We start from the raw sequence: 21596 nt of genomic DNA, 5'->3' as shown, positions 1-21596 counted from the left end.
CCTTTACTCTTCTATAGAGCTTGTGTCACAGATGAGAGGTCAGAACAGTTTCTGACATTGTGAACAGTATTTTGAATCCAGTATGCACACAGAATATTTTTATCACTTTCCTCTACAATGGTGAACACATAGTAAATTTTTATTATCTGTTAGAATAGTCTTCCAAGGGGGATAGGAGACCATCCCCTGACATTTCTATTACTCTTAAACTGACCTGTTTTAAAGCATAAAGTTTAAAGTAAAACAAACAAATACCCAACAGGTCTGTTTCATACATTTAATAAGTCATTGTTAGGAATTTATCACAACTTTGTACAGATCTCAGCAATCTCAGGAAGAGGCTCCTTGTTGACAACTTACTTTCTAGTGGTGGGAGTTCCATCTAAATATATGAAGAAACACAAGGTTATCTCTTCAAGTTTTTCATCATCATATATAATAACGTTCAATGTGATCTGTGTAGCACCATGAACAATTACCTCACAAAAAACATTTAACTGAATAAAGTTGCCTTCCAGTACCCATCAGAGAGCAATATTTCACATATCAACAAAATTTTCACCTGGTATCCATGGTCATTTTCCACATGAGCTCACATCTTGCGTCTTGTCCTGGTCTGGAAATGAACACTAATTTCACTCAGGGCAGCTCAGCATCTTAGTGAGCTGTGTGATCACAGAACTCAGGATAATGTGAGGCTCAGGAGAGGATCAAGAAAGAGCTCTGATTATCCCCAGTTCCTGTATCTCCTTGCAGGTTTCCCTCATGTGTCTATCAGAGAAAATGTCCTAAGTGCATGCCTTGGATATAAAAGCATTTAAATTTCAACTTTTACTGTATAGACAGCTGATTATTCTCACTCATTGGAAAACTTGTCTCACGGAAAACACTTTTATATTTTTTTGTAACTAAAACTGGTGATTAGCAGAAACTAACCTAGGCACGTGCATTATTTGGTAGCACCAATAAACATACAAAAGTTGAATATTAAAATCAGTTACATAGGTTTCCTTCCTAGTTGTGCTAAAACAAAAAAAAAAACTTTAGTTTCCCAACATTTAAGTAGATACCTGTTAAACTCATTAATACAGGCTGATACTCAATTAATTGTAAAAATTGATGATGTCTGTTTCACATAAGTAAAGCTGGCCAATCTTTTAGTCATTCAAATTACATCTTCCTAAGTCAGATCTCTTCCTGCCTAAACTAAAAGCATAACCTAATGTCGCCATAATCCTATTCCAAAAAATAAAAATGTATATAAACAAGCCCATCTGTGAGAAATTATACATTCAAAAAGGAAGCATGACACTCCTGGGATCTCAGGACAAGCCACCAACTGAGCTACCCAAGCCTGGGTGAAAAATGAGTTTTTCAAAAATCAACTGAGTCATTCTAACAATAAAATAACGCTTCCCTTTATATGTGCAGTCTATGAGTTTTACATCATTGCTGTTACTGAGAGCTACAATAAGGTCATTATAGATTTCTTTGTTACAATATTTGGAACAAAATCAAAAGAATTCATCTCTCTGGGGTAAATTTCTTTGAACAATCCCTAGTGAGAAAACACTTGGCTCTGACCAAGAAAGTGGAGCAAGCAGACAGACTCATACAAAAATCCTATAAGGCAATAACAAAAATTCTTCATTACATTTACTAATAAGGTATGACTTTTGCATTACGCAATAGAAGGAATGAAATATTTGATCCGGCCTGAAAATATTTAATCCGGCCCCAGTCCCCTTACCTAATCACATCCTACCTACCACTGTGAGAGAGACCCTGGCGTGAAGCTCGGTGGCACAATGCGTTTCCTTCTAATGAAACATGCAAAGATAGTATAGAAGAATGCTGAGGTACAGCCAAACACATACATTGTTTTGGAACACAATGAAGGTGTGGTTTTTTAAAAGTTGGGAAAAATAATTATCCACCTATAAAAAGGTCCAAGTAGGATGACAGTCATGGCTCAAGTTGGCGAACCACAGCCATGAGCAAGCAAGCCAATAGAAGTTTGAAGCCCTCTTTTCTTTTTTTTTTTCAACTTTTTATTATCAAACTGATGTACAGAGAGGTTACAGTTTCATACGTTAGGGACTGGATACATTTCTTGTACTGTTTGTTACCTTGTCCCTCATACCCCCCTTCCTCCTCCCCCTTTCCCTTTCCCCTGCTGAGGTGTTCAGTTCACTTACACCAAACAGTTTTGCAAGTATTGATTTTGTAGTTGTTTGTCTTTTTTTTACCCTGTGTCTCTCAATTTTGGTATTCCCTTTCAATTTCATAGTTGCAATGCCAGTATACACGGTTTCCAATATACTCAGATAAGATTACAGAGATACTGTAGGTACAACCTCAGGAAGATGATAGAAGAACATCATCAATAATAAAAGCTACAGACACACATGGGACGTTGAAAGTAGTTACAACTGTGATATAACAATTGTATCCATAACATGGAGTTCATTTCACTTAACATCATCTTATGAGTTCATAAGGGTATAGCTATTGAGCTCTTGTGATCCTCTGCTGTGACTTGCCTAAACCTGTGCTAATTATTCCCTATAAGGGAGACCATAGAGTCCATGTTTCTTTGGGTCTGGCTCACTTCACTTAGTATAACTTTTTCCAAGTCCTTCCATTTCCTTACAAATGGGACAATGTCATTCTTTCTGATAGAGGCATAAAATTCCATTGTGTATATGTACCCCATTTTCGTGATCCATTCGTCTCCTGAGGGGCATCTGGGTTGGTTCCAGATTCTACCTATGACAAATTGTGCTGCGATGAACACTGTTGTACGGGTGGCTTTACTGTGATTTTGTTTGTGGTCTTTTGGATAGATACCCAAAATGGGGCTGCTGGGTCATAGGGGAGTTCTATATTTAGCCTTCTCAGGAATCTCCATACTGCTTGCCAGAGTGGCTGAACCAGTTTACATTCCCACCAACAATGAAGTAGGGTTCCCTTTTGGCCACATCCCCTCCAACAATTGTTATTGTTAGTTTTCTTGTTATATAACATTCATACTGGGGTGAGATGGAATCTCAATGTTGTTTTGATTTGCATTTCCTTTATGGCCAGTGATGTAGAGCATTTTTTCATATGTCTCTTGGCCATTCTCAATTCCTCATCAGACATGTCTCTTTATAAGTCTTTAGCCCACTTGATGAGGGGGCTATTGGTTCTTTGTGGTTTTGTTCTGGAAGAAGGTAGTTTTTTTTAGTTCTGCATATATTTTAGAGATGAGGCCTTTGTCTGTTGAATGTCCGGTAAAGATCTTCTCCCAGTCTGTGGGCTTTCTGTTTATCTTGCGACCTATGTCATTTGCCATGCAGAAGCTCTGCAGTTTGATGCAGTCCCATTTGTCCAACCTTTCTTTGATTTGTAGCCTTTCTCTATCTTTGTTAAGGAAGTTCCGGTTTGTGCCAAGGAGCCCAAGTGTTTCTCCTACTCCTTCCTTTAGTGTTTTCAGGGTGTCTGTTTTGATTTCAAGGTCTTTAATCCATTTGGAAATGATTTTGGTGCAGGGTGATATATAAGGATCTAGTTTTAGTTTGTTGCATGTGTTGAGCCAGTTTTGCCAGCACCACTTGTTAAAGAGGCTATATTTCTTCCATATTATTGTTTTAAATCCTTTATCAAAGATTAAGTAGGTGTAGTTCTGTGGGTTCATTTCTGGGTCTTCAATTCTGTTCCATTGGTCTTCAGGCCTGTTCCGGTGCCAATATCAAGCTGTTTTTATTACTATAGCTTTATAATACAGCTTGAAGTTGGGTATAATTCCTCCAGCACTGTTCTTTCTGCTTAGGATTTTTTTGCTATTCTAGGTCTTTTATTGTTCCATATGAATTTCTGGATTGCTTCCTCTATTTCATTAAAAAATGGTGTTGGGATATTAATGGGTATTGCATTGAATTTGTAGATAGCCTTTGGCAATACTGCCATTTTGATTATATTAATCCTCCCAATACAGGAGCATGGGAGGTTTTTCCATTTCCTTAGTTCTTACTTAATTTCGTTTTCCAATCTTTTAAAGTTCTCATCAAAGAGGTCTTTCACTTCTTTGGTTAAGGTTATTCCCAGGTATTTTATGTTTTGGGGGGCTATTGCAAAAGGAGTTGCTTTCCTGATTTCAGCCTCGATCTTCGAGTCGTTAGCATAGAGAAGAGCTATTGATTTTTGAAGGTTTATTTTATATCCTGCAACTTTGCCAAAGTTTTGGATCAGCTCTAGTAGTAACTTGGGGGTAGAGTCTATGGGATTCTTTAGGTATAGGATCATGTCATCTGCGAAGAGAGAAAGTTTAACTTCATCTTTTCCTATTTGGATCCCCTTTATATTTTCTTCTAGCCTAATTGCTCTGGCTAGGAATTCTAGTACTATGTTGAAGAGCAGGGGAGAGAGTGGACATCCCTGCCTTGTTCCTGATTTTAAAGGGAATGGCTTTAGTTTTTCACCATTTAGAGTTATGCTTGCTGTTGGTTTGTCATAAACTGCCTTGATTATATTCAGGAATGTTCCCTGGAATCCCAGTTTTTCCAGGGCTTTTAGCATAAATGGGTGTTGGATTTTTATCGAGCGCTTTTTCCGCATCCAGAGATAAAACCATGTGGTTCTTTACCTTGCTCCGGTTGATGTGGTGGATTACATTAATTGACTTGCGTATATTAAACCAACTTTGCATCCCTGGGATGAATCCAGTTTGATCGTGGTGTATGATTTTTTAATGACCTGTTGAAGTCGATTGGCCAGAATTTTGTTGAGAATTTTTGCGTCTATGTTCATCAGGGAAATCGGTCTGTAGTCCTCTTTCCATGATGAGTCCCTGCCTGGTATTGGGATGAGGGTTATACTGGCTTCATAGAATGAGTCTGGTAGTGAACGTTCTCTTTCAATTTCATTGAAAAGTGTGAGAATTATTGGTGTAAGTTCTGTTTTGAAGGCCTTGTAGAATTCTGCAGTGAATCCGTCTGGACCTGGGCTTTTCTTGGATGGGAGATCATTTATTGCCGTTTCTATTTCAATACTGGATATGGGTCTGTTTAGAAGGTTTAAATCTTCATTGTTAAGTTTAGGGATATGAATTTTTTCTAGGAAATCATCCATTTCTTCCAAGTTCTTGAATTTGTTGGCATAAAGGTTTGCAAAATAGTCCCTTATTATTTTCTGAATTTTGGTTATTTCTGTGCTGATGTTACCTGTTTCATCTCTTATCTTGATTATTTGAGTGTGCTGCCTTTGTTTTTTGGTCAGGTTTGCCAGGGGTCTGTCTATCTTGTTGATTTTTTCAAAGAACCAACTCTTTGTTTTGTTGATTCTTTCGATGGTTGTTTTTTTAGTCTCAAATTGATTTAATTCTGATTTGACTTTAATTATTTGCTTCCATCTATTGACTTGCGGTTTGGCTTGTTCTAATCTCTCAAGGAAATTAAGGTGCTTCCTTAAATTATTGAGTTGTTGTTTCTCCAGTTTGTTGATGTATGTACTCAGAGATATAAATTTTCCTCTGAGTACTGCCTTTGCTGTGTCCCAAAGGAGCTGGTACTTTGTGTCCTCATCTTGGTTGAATTCCATAAACATTGGAATTTTCATTTTAATTTCTTCAGTGACCCACTGATGGTTTAGCAGTGTGTTGTTTAGTCTCCATGAATTGTAGGATTTTCTGTGGTGGCTGTTTGAGTTGAGCTCTAATTTTATTCCATTGTGGTCTGAGAGAATGCAGGGATTGGTTTTGATACTTCTGAATTTGTACAGATTTTCTTTGTGCCCTAAGATGTGTTCTATTTTGGAGAATGTTCCATGTGCTGCAGAGAAGAATGTGTATTCTGTTGTTGCTGGGTGGAATATTCTGTAGATGTTGGTTAAGTCTAGTTGGTCTATGCAATTATTAAGATCTGTGGTTTCTTTGTTCAGTTTTTGGCGTGTTGATCTGTCCAGAAGTGATAGTGGAGTGTTAATGTCCCCAACTATCAATGTGTTTGGGTCTATGAGTGTTTTTAGAGTCAGTAGAATTTGTTTGATGAGGTTGGGTGCTCCTGCATTTGGTGTGTAGATATTTAGGATGGTTATATCTTCCTGTAGGAGAGATCCCTTTAGTACTGTGTAGTAGCCTTCTTTGTCTCTTTTTACCTTTTTTAATTTGAAGTCACTTTTTCTGATGCTAGTATTGCAACTCCGGCCTGTTTATGGGGGCTATTTGCTTAATAGATTTGATTCCAGCCGTTCACTTTTAGATGTTTACTTTTGCTGCATTGATGTGTCTCTTGGAGGCAGCAGAAAGATGGATATTGATTTTTGATCGAACTTATGAGCCTATGTCGTTTGATTGGAGAATTAAGTCCATTAATGCTGAGTTAGGATTGAGAGATGACTGTTTGCTCCTTTCATTATCACTATCTTGTTTAAAGATGTGTCTTCCCTTTTCTTGATCTGATGTTTGCTATTTAGGGTTCATTTCTCTGTCTGTATTTGGATCTTGATTATTTTCCCTCTATAGTACATCTTTGAGGATTTTCTGTAAAGTTGGTTTGGTGGATATATATTGTTTCAGTTTTTTCCTTACTGTGGAAGACTTTTATTTGACCTTCAGCTATGAATGAGAGTTTGGCTGGGTACAGAATTCTTGGTTGATTGTTATTTTTATTTAGTGTTTGGTATACTTCATTCCAGGCTCTCCTTGCTTTCATGGTCTCTGCTGAGAAGTCTGGGGTAATTCTGATTGCTTTTCCTTTATATGTGATTGTTTTCTTCTCCCTAACAGCTTCAAAGATTCTTTCCTTGTACTCTACTGATCCTGTTTTGATCACAATGTGTCTGTGGGATGTCCTATTCTGGTCTGGTTGGTTTGGGGTTCTAAATGCTTCTTGTATCTGTATAGGCCTTTCCTTCTGGATAATTGGGAAGTTCTCAGCTAATATTCTGTTAAATAGATTGCCTATCCCATTAACCTCTTTCTCCAAGTTTTCCTCAATACCTATTATACTTAAATTGGGCTTCCTGATCGTGTCTTGAATCTCGTGTAGCGATCTGTTTTGTTGATTGGACTGGATTTGTATTGTTTTTTTATCTTTCTCCATAGAATCTAAGAAATCTTCACCTCCTGAGATTCGATCCTCTGCTTCTGTTAGTTGGGACTGTAGGCTAGCTACTTGATTTCGAATCTATTTTCCTTATGACTGGTCTTTCCTGATGATTTCCATGTCATTTCTTAGGTCTTGTATAGACTTCTTTACTTCATTAACTTCATTACTTTGGTTTTGAGTGTTGTCTCTCAAATCTTTAAGCTGGGTAGCTATCTTTTCATTTTACTCTTGAAGTTCATTTATCTTTCTATTTGTGGATGCCATGAAATTCTCCATTAATTTTTGCTTTGCCTCCTCATGCTCTAGAATAATTGACTGAAGAGATTGAAACTTTTCATTTATCATGTTTGTCAGTAGACTTTGTAGAGCATTTTGGGGGTGCTCTTCTATGTCTTTGATTGACTGCTCTGCTTCCTGCTTGTTTTGAGTGGAGGATAAGCCTTCATTGTTTGCCATCTTTCTTGTGTTCTTTCTGCCCATTTGGATTGGGAATGCCAGTCTACCAGCACCTGTGAGCACCGTTTAAGACCCAAAGCAGCCCTTACCAAGCACAGTTGTGTAAATCTTACAAGTTCACAATTATATACAGATACCTTGTATACCTGTCTATAAATTAGATTTGGTGTTCCTAAAGAATACAATTTCAATATAACAACCGATCCTGGGCCCTGTATTCAGTAGTTACTTAATTACTGTTACAACCCTATAAGCAATTCTTGTTTTTATATTAAGTTTTTTAGGACTGGCTTTCTCTATGAACCCCTTTGATTCACTTGGATTAAGCTGGAATACCCTCTATCCAATAACCAGGAGTCAATGGAACCTGGAGGTCCAGGCAGTAAGTCAGGAGGGTAAGTTGGAGGTAGTAAAGAGAATAGAGTAAAATGTATTTGGGTGGTGATTTTGGTTTAGTTTCAGTGACGTGGAAATGTGGAGAAGAGTAGAATCAGTAGAAATAACATGGTTAAAATGATAGACAATGGAGAGTTAGCAGAAAAGAGTGGAGGTATTATTTATAGGAAAGTAATTTGTAAAGAAAGAGAAAACAAAGAGAAATAAAGTAAAAATACTGGAAGACAGATGCACAAAACAGAGAAATATTATTTAAAAAATAGAAATAAATAAAAAGGAAAAAAAAAAAACAGAAAAGAAACAACCCAAACAAACAAAAAAAACTTGATAAAACAAACTGGTAAAAATGGAAAACAAACAAACAAACATAAAAACCAACAACGTTTCAGAAGTGAAAAACTTTTTTAAAAAAAATTTTTAAGTTTAAAAAATGTTTGAAAAAAATAAGAAAATGGTGTCCTCCTTGTTTGGGTGGTCTTTCCCCAGTCTCTGGTTTCCTTGCAATGGTCTGCCATCTATTTTCCTGATTGGCTGATTTGACTTGCTTTCAGTTTGCAGGGGCTAGATCTGTTCTGACCCTTCTCCCCTGTTGGTGCAATCCTGGGTCTCTGTGGTTCACACAGCTTGCAGGTAGGCCCTGGGCGTCTTCTGTAGATGGGGACGTGAGCAGTCTCGGGAACTGTGGCTCCTCTGTCTGCTGTGCTGCCGCTGCCTTTGACGCCTGGCTTTGAATAGGCTGTGGACTCAGCAGGGCGGGGCGCCTCTGGCCTGTTTTACCAGGCTGAGAGTTGCTTGCCTGGGGGAGGCTCCTCCCTCCTGGGCTGGGCGGCCTCCTTGGTGGAGGTGGCTATGGAATGCAGCTCCATTTCGGGCTGGGAATTGGGTAAAGCCCTCTTTTCAAGGCACCATTTTTTTTCAAGCCACATATATGGCATACAAATGAATCAATACGTAGCCTGGCATGAAGGGCTCACCTTGGTCCTCCTAGCTACTCAGGAGCCTGTGATCAAAGGATCATGGTTTGAAACTAGCTTGGGCAGAAAATCAGCAAGACTCCATCTCCAAATGACTATCAAAAGTCAAGCTGGAGGTATCACTCCAGAGGTAGAGTGAAAGGTAGAGCAAGCACACTGAGTGAGAATGAAAGGGAACTTATTCAAGACCCAGAACTTGCACAAACAACAAAAAAGTCTAAATAGCAAATTGAGTAAAATTATGCCGTAACTAAGCTCCAAATAAATGTTTAGAGATTAATCAGAAATTACAAAGCCACCGAAATTTCAAACAATAAAATACAAAAATATAAACAATATAAGTATTTAAGAATTGTAATGGAATTTTGGTTGCTAATGTGTTTAGTCCTAGTCCTAGTATCTCAGGAAGATGATCTCTGGAAGATCAGGGTTCAAAGTCAGCTAGGGCAAAAAAAAAAAAAAAAGTACATGAGACTATATAACCTATTAAGTAGCAAAATGCAGAATAGAGATATGGCTCAAGTGTTTGAGTACCAGTCATGTGTAAGTAAGCTAAACAAAGGTAAGAGGGCCTGAGTTCAATCACTGGTATTTTGGTAACTGTGAACTGAGTATATTATTCTGTACAAGGTATTATTTAGGTCTTACTTATTTATCCTTTTAATAATAATGATTATTTATTTCTTGTCAAAGTGATGTACGGGGGGCTAAAGTTTTATACGTTAGGCCATGGGTACATTTCTTGTACTATGTATTACCTCCTCCCTCATTACCCCCTCACCCGTCCCTCTTTCCCTCTCCCCCCATGAGTTGTTCAGGTGGTTTACACCAAATGGTTTTGCAAGTACTGATTTTGGAGTCATTTGTCTTTTTATTCTTTGCCTCTCGATTTTGATATACCCTTTCACTACCCTAGTTCTAATACCAGTATATACAGTATCCGGGGTACTCAGATGAGATACAGTGATAGAGCAGGGACAAAAACAGGAAGGGGACACAAGAGGATCAACAAGAAAAGAAGCTACAGTTTCACATGGCATGTTGAAAGTAATTACAACAGCGATATAACACTCATTTCCATAACATGGAGTTCATTTCAATCAGCATCATCTTAGGAGTTCATAGGGTCATAGCTATTAGGCTCTTGTGATCCTCTGCTGTGACTAGCCTAAACCTGTGCTAATCATTCCCTGTGAGGGAAACCATAGAGTTCATGTTTCTTTGGGTCTGGTTCACTTCACTTATGATAATTTTTTCCAAGTTCTTCCATTTCCTTGCCAATGGGGCAATGTCATTCTTTCTGATACAGGCATAAAATTCCACTGTGTATATATACCACATTTTCCAGATCCATTCATCTACTGAGAGGCATCTGGGTTGGTTCCATATTTTAGCTATGACAAATTGTGTAGCGATGAACATCGTTGTGCTGATGGCTTTGGTGTGTTCTTGTTTGTGGTCTTTTGGGTAGATGCCCAAAAGTGGGGCTGCTGGGTCATAGGGGAGATATGTTTAACTTTCTGAGGAATCTCCATACCCCTTTCCAGTGTGTCTGAACCAGTTTACATTCCCACTAACAATGAAGTAGGCCACATCCCCTTTTGGCCACATCCCCTCCAACATTTGTTACTGTTATTTTTATTGATAAAGGACATTCTTACTGGGGTGAGGTGAAATGGCAATGTTGTTTTGATTTGTATTTCTTTTATGGCCAGTGACACAGAGCACTTTTTCATATGTCTCTTGGCCATTCTCATTTTCTCATCAGAGAAGTCTCTTTTTAAGTCTTTAGCCCACTTTTTGTGGGGGCTGTTGGTTCTTTGTGGTTTTGTTTGGGAAGAATGTAATTTTTTTAAGTTCTGCACATATTTTACACATTTTGTCCATTGTATGGCCGGTAAAGATCTTTTGCCAATCTGTGGGCTTTCTGTATATCTTGCGAGCTATGTCCTTTGCCCTGAAGAAGCTATTCAGTTTGTTGCACAGTCCCATTTGTCCAACCTTTCTTTGATTTGTTGCATTTCTGGCCCTTTGTTAAGGAAGTTTCATCCTGTGTCAAGGAGCTCAAGTGTTTCTCCTACTCCTTCTTTTAGTGTTTTCAGGGTATTTGTTTTAATTCCAAGGTTTTTGATCCATTTGGAATTGATTTTGGTGCAGGGTGATATGTAAGGATCTAGTTTTAGTTTGTTGCATGAGTTGAACCAGTTTTGCCAGTACCATTTGTTAAAGAGGTTATCTCTCTTCCATTCTATTTTTTTTAGCTCCTTTGTCAAAGATTAAGTAGACATAGTTTAGTAGGCGGTTTCATTTCTGAGTCTTCAGTTCTGATCCACTGGTCTTCAGGCCTGTTCCTGTGCCAATAAAAGCTGTTTTTATTACTATAGCTTTTTAATACAGCTTGATGTTGAGTATAGTAATTCCCCCAGCATGTTCTTTCTACTTAGGTTTTTTTTTTTTTTTTTTTTGCTATTTACGGTCTTTTATTTTTCCATATGAATTTCTGGATTGCTTCCTCTATTTCATTAAAAGATGGTGTTGGGTTATTAATGGGTATTACATTGAATTTGTACATAGCCTTTGACAATATTGCCGTTTTGACAACATTAATCCTCCCAATCAAGGAGAATGGGAGGTTTTTCCATTTCCTTAGTTCTGCCTTAATTTCATTTTTCATGTTTTTAAAGTTCTCATCATAAAGCTCTTTCACTTCTTTGGTTAAGGTTATTCCTAGGTATTTTATGGTTTTTGAGGCTGTTGCAAGAGGAGTTTCTTTCCTGATTTTGACCTCGGTCTTCAGGTCATTGGCATATGGAAAAGCCATTGATTTTTGAGGGTTTATTTTATATCCTGCAACTTTGCCAAAGTTTTGGATCAGCTCTAGTAGCTTGGGGGTAGAGTCTATGGGATTCTTTAGGTATAGGATCATGTCATCTGCAAAGAGAGAAAGTTTAACTTCATCTTCTCCTATTTTGATCCCCTTTATGTTTTCTTCTTGCCTAATTGCTCTGGCTAGGAATTCTAGTATTATGTCGAAGAGGAGGGGAGAGAGCAGACATCCCTGTCTTGCTCTTGATTTTAAAGGGAATGGCTTTAGCTTTTCTCCATTAAGAATTATGCTTGCTGTTAGTTTGACATAGAATACCTTTATTATATTCAGGAGTGATCCCTGGAATCCCAGTTTTTCCAGGGCTTTTAGCATAAATGGGTGCTGGATTTTATCAAATGCCTTTTCCACATCTAAGAATATAACCATGTGATTCTTTACCTTTCTCGGGTTCATGTGTTGGATTACATTAATTGACTTGCATATATTAAACCAAATTTGCATCCTTGGGATGAATCAAGTTTGATCATGGTGTATGATGTTTTGGAATGATCTGTTGAAGTCGATTGGCCAGAATTATGTTGAGAATTTTTATATCGATGTTCATCAGGGAAATCAGTCTATAGTTCCCTTTCCATGATTTGTCCCTGACTGGTTTTGGGATAAGGGTTATACTGGCATCATAGGATGTGTTTGGTAGCAAACTTTCTCTTTCAATTTCATTGAAGAGTTTGAGAAATATTGGTGTGAGTTCTGTTTTGAAGGCCTTGTAGAATTCTGCTGTGAATCTGTCTGGACCTGGACTTTTCTTGAATGGGAGATCTCTTATTGTAGTTTCATTTTCAATGCTGGAAATGGGTCTGTTTAGAAGACTTAAATCTTCATGGTTGAGTTTGGGGATAAGAATTTTTGCTAGGAAATCACCCATTTCTTCCAGATTCTCAAATTTGTTGCTATAATGTTTTGTGAAACAGTCCCTTTTTGTGTTCTGAATTTTGGTTGTTTCTGTGGTGATGTTACCTATTTCATTTCTGATCTTGTTTATTTGGGTGTGCTGACTTTGGTTTTTGGTCAGATTTGCTAGAGGTTTGTCTGTCTTGTTAATTGTTTCAAAAAAGCCGCTCTTTGTTTTATTGATTCTTTTGGTGTTTGTTTTTTTTTTACTCTAAGTCATTTAATTCTGATTTGATATTAATTATTTGCTTCCATCTATTGACTTGGGCATTGCCTTGCTGTTCTCTTTCCAGGAGCTTAAGGTGCTTCCTTCAGTTGTTGAATTGTTGTTTCTCCAGTTTGTTGATGCAGGCACTCAGAGATATAAATTTTCCTCTGAGTACTGCCTTTGCTGTGTCCCAAAGGAGCTGGTGCTTTGTGTACTCATCTTGGTTTCATTCCATAAACATTTGAATTCAAGTTCTAACTTCTTCAATGACCCACAGATGATTCAACAATGTGTTGTTTAGTCTCAATGAATTGTAGGATTTTCTGTGGTGGCTGTTTGGGTTGTGCTCTAATTTTATTGAATTGTGGTCTGAGAGAATGCAGGGAATAATTTTGATACTTCTGAATTTGTACAGATTTGCTTTGTGTCCTAAGATGTGATCTATTTTGGAGAATGTTCCATGTGCTGCTGAAAAGAATGTGTATTCTTGTGTTGCTGGATGGAATATTCTGTAGATATCGGTTAAGTCTAGTTGGTCTATGCAGTTATTTAATTCTAAGGTTTCTTTGCTCAGTTTTTGGGGTGTTGATCACTCCAGAGGTGACAGTAGAGTGTTAAAGTCTCCACCTATCAATGTGCTTGGGTCTATGAGTGGTTTTTGAGTCAGTAGTGTTTGTTTGATGAAGTTGGGTGCTCCTATATTTGGGATGTAGATATTTAGGATGGTTATATCCTCCTGTAGGAGAGATCCTTTTATTAGTATGTAGTAACCTTCTTTGTCTCTTCTTACTGTTTTTAATTTGAAGTCAACTTTATGTGATACTAGGATTGCAACTCCAGCCTGCTTATGAGGGCTGTTTGCTTTGTAGATTTTATTCCAGCCTTTCACTTTTAGAAAATGTTTGCTTCTGCTGGATAAATGTGTCTCTTGAAGGCAGCAGAAAGTTGGCTCTTGATTTTTGATCCAACTTATGAGCCTATGTCATTTAATTGGAGAATTAAATCCATTAATGTTGAGAGTTAGGATTGAGAGATGATCATTTGTTCTTTCATTATAGATATCTTGTTAAAAGATGTGTTTTCCCAATTCTTGATCTGATACTCTGGTTTTCTATTTAGGATTCATTTCTTTATTTGTATTGTGATCTTTATTATTTTCCATGTGTAGTACATCCTTGAGGATTTTCTGTAAAGCTGGTTTGGTGGAGTTTTATTGTTTCAGTTTTTCCTTACTGTTGTAGACTTTTTTTTTACCTTCAGCTATGAATGAGAGTTTATCTGGGTACAGTATTCTTGGTTGATAGTTGTTTTTCTTTAGGGTGTAGCATACCTCATTCCAGGCTCTCCTTGCTTTCATGGTCTCTGCTGAGAAGTCTGGAGTAGTTTTAATTGGTTTTCCTTTATATGTGATTGTTTTCTTCTCCCTAGCGGCCTTAAGGTTTCTTTCCTTGGACTCTATTGATCCTGTTTGATCACAACGTGTTGTGGGATGTCCTGTTCTGGTCTGGTCGGTGTGGGGTCCTGAATACTTCTTGTAACTGGATAGGCCTATCCTTCTGGATATTTGGGAAGTTCTCAGCTAATATTCTGTTAAATAAGTTGCCTATTCCATTGACTTCTTTCTCTAGGTTTTCCTTGATATCTATTAGCCTTAAATTGGGCTTCCTCATTGTATCTTGGAGCTCCTGGAGGGGTCTGTTTTGCTGATTGGATTGGTTTTGTATTGTTTTTTGTTCTTTCTCCATAGATTTTAGGGAATCTTCAGTTCCTGAGATTCGATCCTCTGCTTCATCTAGTCTTCTCTGTAGGCTAACTACTTGATTTCGAATCTCCCTTCCTTCTGACTGGTCTTTCTTGATGGCTTCCATGTCTTTGCTATAATTTTCTCTTAGGTCCTGTATGGACTTCTTTACTTCATTAATTTGGTTTTGAGTGCTGTCTCTCAAATCTTTTAGCTGGGTAGCTATCTTTACATTGGACTTTTCATTGGCCTCTTGAAGTTCATTTCTCTTCCTATTTGTGGAGGCCATGAAAGCCTCTGTTAATTTTTGGTTCACCTCCTCACACTTTAAAATAGTTGTCTGAAGATATTCAGACTTTTCATTTAACATTTATATCAGTAGACTTTGTAGAGAATTTTGAGGGTTCTCTTCTAGGTCTTTGACTGCTTTGCATCCTGCTTGTTTTGAGTGGGAAATGAGATTCCCTGGCTTGCCATCTTTCTTGGGAATTGGGATGGGAGAGATAGGGGAGAATAATGTTCAAGTTTCATTGCATTTATATAATGCTTTGTTGAATAATAACTCCTCTGTACAACTACTTAAAGATAAAATTAAAATTTTTAAGGTTAAAAAAAGAAATAACCTATTGATAAAATTAAGATAGTTTAAGCCTGGCACTGGAGGCTCAACCTATAATCCTAGGTACTCAGGAGGCTCAGATCTTAGGATCAGGGTTCAAAGTCAGTCCAGGCACAAACTCCATCAGACTCTTATCTCCAATATACTACTCAAAAAAGCCAGAAGAGTCCCTGTGATTCAAATGGTAGAGCACTTGCCTCTAGGACAGCAAAGAAAATGATTATTATCATAGTAACAAAACAAATATCCCTATTGAAATCTGCTTAAAACCGAAAAGGTAAATATTCTCAACATGAAAGCATCTTAAACATGGTAGTGGGTATGTGAATTCATTCAATTAAGTCTTTAATATTTGAAATCAGAATGTAAGCATGATAATGTGTACTGATTTCTGGATTAATGCATAATATGTATAAGAAAAATATTTTAAAATGAAGGTAAATTAGAAATTATTACTATTTAAAATAAATAATGATACTGTAAAAAGGACTAACAGCCTAGCACCAGTGGCTCACTCCAGTGTATCTAGCTACTCGGGAGAGTGAGGTCTAGTGTGGAGGTTCAAAGCAAGTCCAGCCAAAAAAAAGTCCCTTAGACTCTTATCTTTAATTAATTACCAAAAATGATGGAAGCACAATGTGATAGAGGACTAGCCTTGAGCCAAAAAACGCTCAGGAATGGCACCTCTGACCTGAGTTCAAGTCCTAGGGCTGTCTCGCCATAAAAAATAAAATAAAATAATAAAAAATAAAAAAAGATATACGGAAGTCTTTGTGTCTTTGTGAACCATATAAAGGTATTCAATATAATGGATATATAATAGAATTGGTATCATGTTTAATATGGTTTTCTAACTTTTGTTGATTTGGCCCCAAAGTTTTCCCATGAACTTTTTCATCTCTGAATTTCTCAAGATATATATCAGAGGATTCAGCATGGGAGTGACAACAGTGTAGGAAACAGTCAAGGGTTTATCGATGGGAAAGTTGGAAACAGGTCTGACACACATGAAGATACAGGGGACAAAAAACAAGACAATCACCATGATGTGGGAGCTGCAGGTGGACAGGGCTTTGCGCCTCCCCTCCTGACTGAGAGTTTTGAGATTATTCAGAATGACACCATAGGAGATGAGGAGGAGGATGAAGCCCACCATACAGATGGCTCCAGCATTCGCAACCAGAGTGAGGCCTGTAAAGTAGGTGTCGGTGCACACAAGTTCCAGTAATGGGAACATGTAACAGATGAAGTGATACATGACATTGGGGCCACAGAAAGGAAAACTGTACGCAAAGATAAACTGAAACATGGAGTGTCCAAAACCGCCAACCCAGGCCACAACCAACAGGATAATACAAACCTTTCTATTCATGATGGTCAAATAGTGCAGTGTCTTACAGATAGCCACATAGCGGTCAAAGGCCATCACCACCAGAAGGAAGACCTCAGCACCCCCAAATAAATGCACAAGAAAGAGATGGACCATGCAAGCTTGGAAGGAAATCATCTTTATGTCAGAGAGTAAGTCCATGATCAATTTGGGGAAGAATATAGTAGAATACACAGCATCCATGAATGACAGGTAAGCGAGGAAGAAGTACATCGGAAAGCCCGAGGAGGAGCTGGCAATAACAGTCACCACAATGAGCAAGTTGCCCACCACTGTCACAATGTAGATGAGTAAAAACAGGGCAAATAAGGCCTTTTGCACATCAGGATCCCGAGTGAAGCCAAGGAGAACAAATTCTGTGACAATCTTCCTCCCCGTCATCATTTACTCTTCTAGAAAACTGGCTTAGAGATTATGACTCAGGACAAGAGGACTTGCCAGGAAATTGTGGACATAACTTGGTGCTGTCCATCAGGAGGACAGCATCAGTGTGTCTACTACATGATGAACACTTAGCAAATGTTTAGTTAGCATCTGCTGAGCTCCTCTTCCAAGAAGCACATCAACCCTTTTGGGGGACAATTCTATTTCCACTTGGGTTGTCTGGTTAGGCTACAGGTACAGGGTTCTATCCCAAAGTGAGTTGTTCTCTAGAAAGAATAGGAAAAGGTATCTGTCATTTATACATTTAAAGTTATTTATATAAAAGAAGTTAGCGCTTGACACAGATCTCAGCAAACATGCAGAGAAAATTTTTTCTATGAAACCTATCATACAGGAGTGGCAATAACTTTGAAATATGTAACTGACATAAATTCAGTCCTTCATCTTCATACACATGTGGAGTGTAACTTTACAACCTGATCTGAGTAGTACCAAAATTTCTCACCTGTCCTGGAACACCAATTTCACTGCTATAAATTGCTCTATTAGAAGTTTATCTTTCAAGTTTCAAAGTATATACAGTACTTTGGTACTACTTCTGTTTGAACTTAGGGCCTCAAGCTTACTAGGCAAGTGTTCTAGCATTTGAGCCACAATTCCAACCCTTATATCCAGTATTAATAAGAGTAATTAAATCTCAGGAAATTTGACTCTGAACTGTATCAATTAATTCCAGACTTAATTAGCCCACTGATAGCTATAACCACTATTAAATGTGGTGTTGACTGTCACTTTTATCAGGAGTTATAATTCTGTTCATTTTATTTGAGCCTATGGCAATTCCTAACATATTTATTTACATTCCTTGTTAGGATTTTTAGCAATCTTTTTAACTAACCCATTTTAGCAAACATTTAAGATTAACTCAGTTCTCTCACCAGCTATTACATCACTAGGTACTGTGAAAGCTCAAAGTAGAACATCAGTGTCAAAAAAATCAGTATATTAAAGGAAAAGCACACACACACACAATTAGAAAACCTGGGTCTGAATCATTTGTAGGTATAATTACAAATCAGTCTCATTGTGCACATTGTAAAATATAGGGTTACAACAGATAAATTTGGAGTCCATTAACATCCTATGTACAACATTGTGTTTTTTTATGTGCATAATCAAATAACAATCTCCTACTGACTTATTGTTTCCTTTTGAAAAATGCTGTCACTGTATAAGATGTGCTATTTACTATAACCCATGAATGACTCTCAGGATTGATTCAGAGTGCAGCCAGAGAGGTTGCTAAACAGTGTGACCCAGTGTTGAGCAATGTGAACTCTGGAAGAGCATGTCTTGTGTGGCAATCTAAGGTTCATTCCTTTACTATCCATATAACTTTGGGCACCTTAACTCCCTGGTGCCTGGCTTCTTCATTTTTGCATGTGAACATCCTGAATATTCACAACTTGTGGGGTTATTGTGCTGTTGCTAAGATAAAAATTTGAAAAGCACGGTTCAGGACCTTATGAACGCTAAATAAATTGTTTCTGTTATTAGTAATTTTGAATGCTCCTCAATCAACATGTAGACAATAAATCAGGAAGATCATTGTCAATAAAATGAGAACTATAGAGAAGATCCAGGCAATATCTTGTATGTAAAGAAAGTGTATCTGTAGGTCATGGACACCTTTCTAGACATAGAATAAAATTTTATGTCCTAGTAATCACCTATTTCTCCATATATCAACACTATAGCAATATATTCCTCTGAAAATATGTGTTTTGACTAAAATCAATTAAGAGAATGTCTTCTATAGTGACTCTATGATGGAGGATATGTGCATAAAATAAAGTAATACATATTTTAGTTATTTGTTTACTTATATATAATATATGTAACACATTATATATACAAAATATATACATATCATGAACAAATATGCTAGTATTATATATTAAACTATATATAGATATTATATATCAATAATATATTAATGTTATGTGCTATTAACATGTAAGTATAGCATATGTAAATACAACATATTAACTATGTATGGTATACATATATACTATACATTATTTCATACATTATATATTTATATATCATATATTCGTCAAAGATAAAAACCTATAAAGTGTCCACAGGAAAAATATTGTATGTTCTAATTAGTTTCTGCATTTTGTTAGCTTTATTTGCTATATTCAGATGCATGTAATAACAATTGGTGATGTTTAATCCAATAGTAGTATTTCAACATAGCATAGAAATTTTCCCCTGGTGTCCTTTGGCATTTCCCATGAGCTCAAATCTTGGGTCTTATCCTGGTCTGGAAATGGATGCTTCTTCACTTAGGATTGCTCAGCATCTTAGGGAGTTGTGTGATCACAGAACTCAGGATAGTGTGAGGCTGATGAGAGGATAGACAAATGGCACCAATTGTTGCCTGTGCCTGTATTTCCATGCAGGTTTCCCTCATCTGTCTTTCAGAGAAAATGTCCTAAGTGGATGCTTTAGATACAAAAGCATTTAAATTTCAACATTTACTATATAGATAGCCAAGGAGTCTCACACATTGGAAAACTTTCTTCATGGAAAACACTTTTATATTTTTGTGACTAAAACTGACAATTAGTGGAAATTAATCTAGCCAAGTCCATTATTTGACAGCACCAATAAACAGATGCAAAATTTCAATATTAAAATCAGTTATATAGATTTTCTTCTTAGTTGTGCTAAATCAAGAAAAAAATTTGATACCCCCAAACTCAACCATGAAGATTTAAACCTTCTAAACAGACCCATATCCAGTATTGAAATAGAAACGGCAATAAATGATCTCCCATCCAAGAAAAGCCCAGGTCCAGACGGATTCACTGCAGAATTCTACAAGGCCTTCAAAACAGAACTCACTCCAATATTTCTCAAACTCTTCAATGAAATTGAAAGAGAACGTTCACTACCAGACTCATTTTATGAAGCCAGTATAACCCTCATCCCCAAACGAGGCAGAGACTCATCACGGAAAGAGGACTACAGAACAATCTCCCTGATGAACATAGATGCAAAAATTCTCAAGAAAATTCTGGCCAATCGACTTCAACAGGTCATCAAAAAAATCATACACCACGATCAAACTGGATTCATCCCAGAGATGCAAAGTTGGTTTAATATACGCAAGTCAATTAATGTAATCCACCACATCAACCGGAGCAAGGTAAAGAACCACATGGTTTTATCTCTGGATGCGGAAAAAGCGTTCGATAAAATCCAGCACCCATTTATGCTAAAAGCCCTGGAAAAACTGGGATTCCAGGGAACATTCCTGAATATAATCAAGGCAGTTTATGACAAACCAACAGCAAGCATAACTCTAAATGGTGAAAAACTAAAGCCATTCCCTTTAAAATCAGGAACAAGGCAGGGATGTCCACTCTCTCCCCTGCTCTTCAACATAGTACTAGAATTCCTAGCCAGAGCAATTAGGCAAGAAGAAAATATAAAGGGGATCCCAATAGGAAAAGATGAAGTTAAACTTTCCCTCTTCGCAGATGACATGATCCTATACCTAAAGAATCCCATAGACTCTACCCCCAAGCTACTAGAGGTGATCCAAAACTTTGGCAAAGTTGCAGGATATAAAATAAACCTTGAAAAATCAACGGCCTTTCTCTATGCTAATAACCCGAATACTGAGGCTGAAATCAGGAAAGCAACTCCTTTTGCAATAGCCCCCAAAAACATAAAATACCTAGGAATAACCTTAACCAAAGAAGTGAAAGAACTCTTTGATGAGAACTTTAAAAGCTTGAAAAATGAAATTAAGTCAGAACTAAGAAAATGGAAAAACCTCCCATGCTCCTGTATTGGGAGGATTAATATAATCAAAATGGCAATATTGCCAAAGGCTATCTACAAATTCAATGCAATACCCATTAATATCCCAACACCATTCTTTGATGAAATAGAGGAAGCAATCCAGAAATTCATATGGAACAATAAAAGACCTAGAATAGCAAAAACAATCCTAAGCAGAAAGAACAGTGCTGGAGGAATTACAATACCCAACTTCAAGCAGTATTTTAAAGCTATAGTAATAAAAACAGCTTGGTATTGGCACCGGAACAGGCCTGAAGACCAATGGAACAGAATTGAAGACCCAGAAATGAACCCACAGAACTATGCCTTCTTAATCTTTGATAAAGGATTTAAAACAATAGTATGGAAGAAAGATAGCCTCTTTAACAAGTGGTGCTGGCAAAACTGGCTCAACACATGCAACAAACTAAAACTAGATCCTTATATATCACCCTGCACCAAAATCAATTCCAAATGGATTAAAGACCTTGAAATCAAAACAGACACCCTGAAAACACTAAAGGAAGGAGTAGGAGAAACACTTGGGCTCCTTGGCACAAACCGGAACTTCCTTAACAAAGATAGAGAAAGGCTACAAATCAAAGAAAGGTTGGACAAATGGGACTGCATCAAACTGCAGAGCTTCTGCACGGCAAAGGACATACCTCACAAGATAAACAGAAAGCCCACAGACTGGGAGAAGA

At 37.3% G+C, this 21596-nt stretch overlaps 1 protein-coding gene across 1 annotated transcript; it reads right to left on the bottom strand.

The window, feature by feature from the left end:
- Positions 1–16110: 16110 nt before the first annotated feature.
- LOC125361545 (olfactory receptor 4A5-like) lies at positions 16111–17031 on the bottom strand. Its single transcript, XM_048360075.1, has one exon. It carries the CDS (start codon positions 17029–17031, stop codon positions 16111–16113), a length of 921 nt encoding a protein of 306 aa, XP_048216032.1.
- Between the last annotated feature and the right edge of the window lie 4565 nt (positions 17032–21596).

The sequence above is a fragment of the Perognathus longimembris genome, chromosome 13 (assembly GCF_023159225.1).
Source record: "Perognathus longimembris pacificus isolate PPM17 chromosome 13, ASM2315922v1, whole genome shotgun sequence".
Taxonomy (NCBI): Eukaryota; Metazoa; Chordata; class Mammalia; order Rodentia; family Heteromyidae; genus Perognathus; species Perognathus longimembris.
This window is presented reverse-complemented; position numbering and strand designations above follow the sequence as displayed.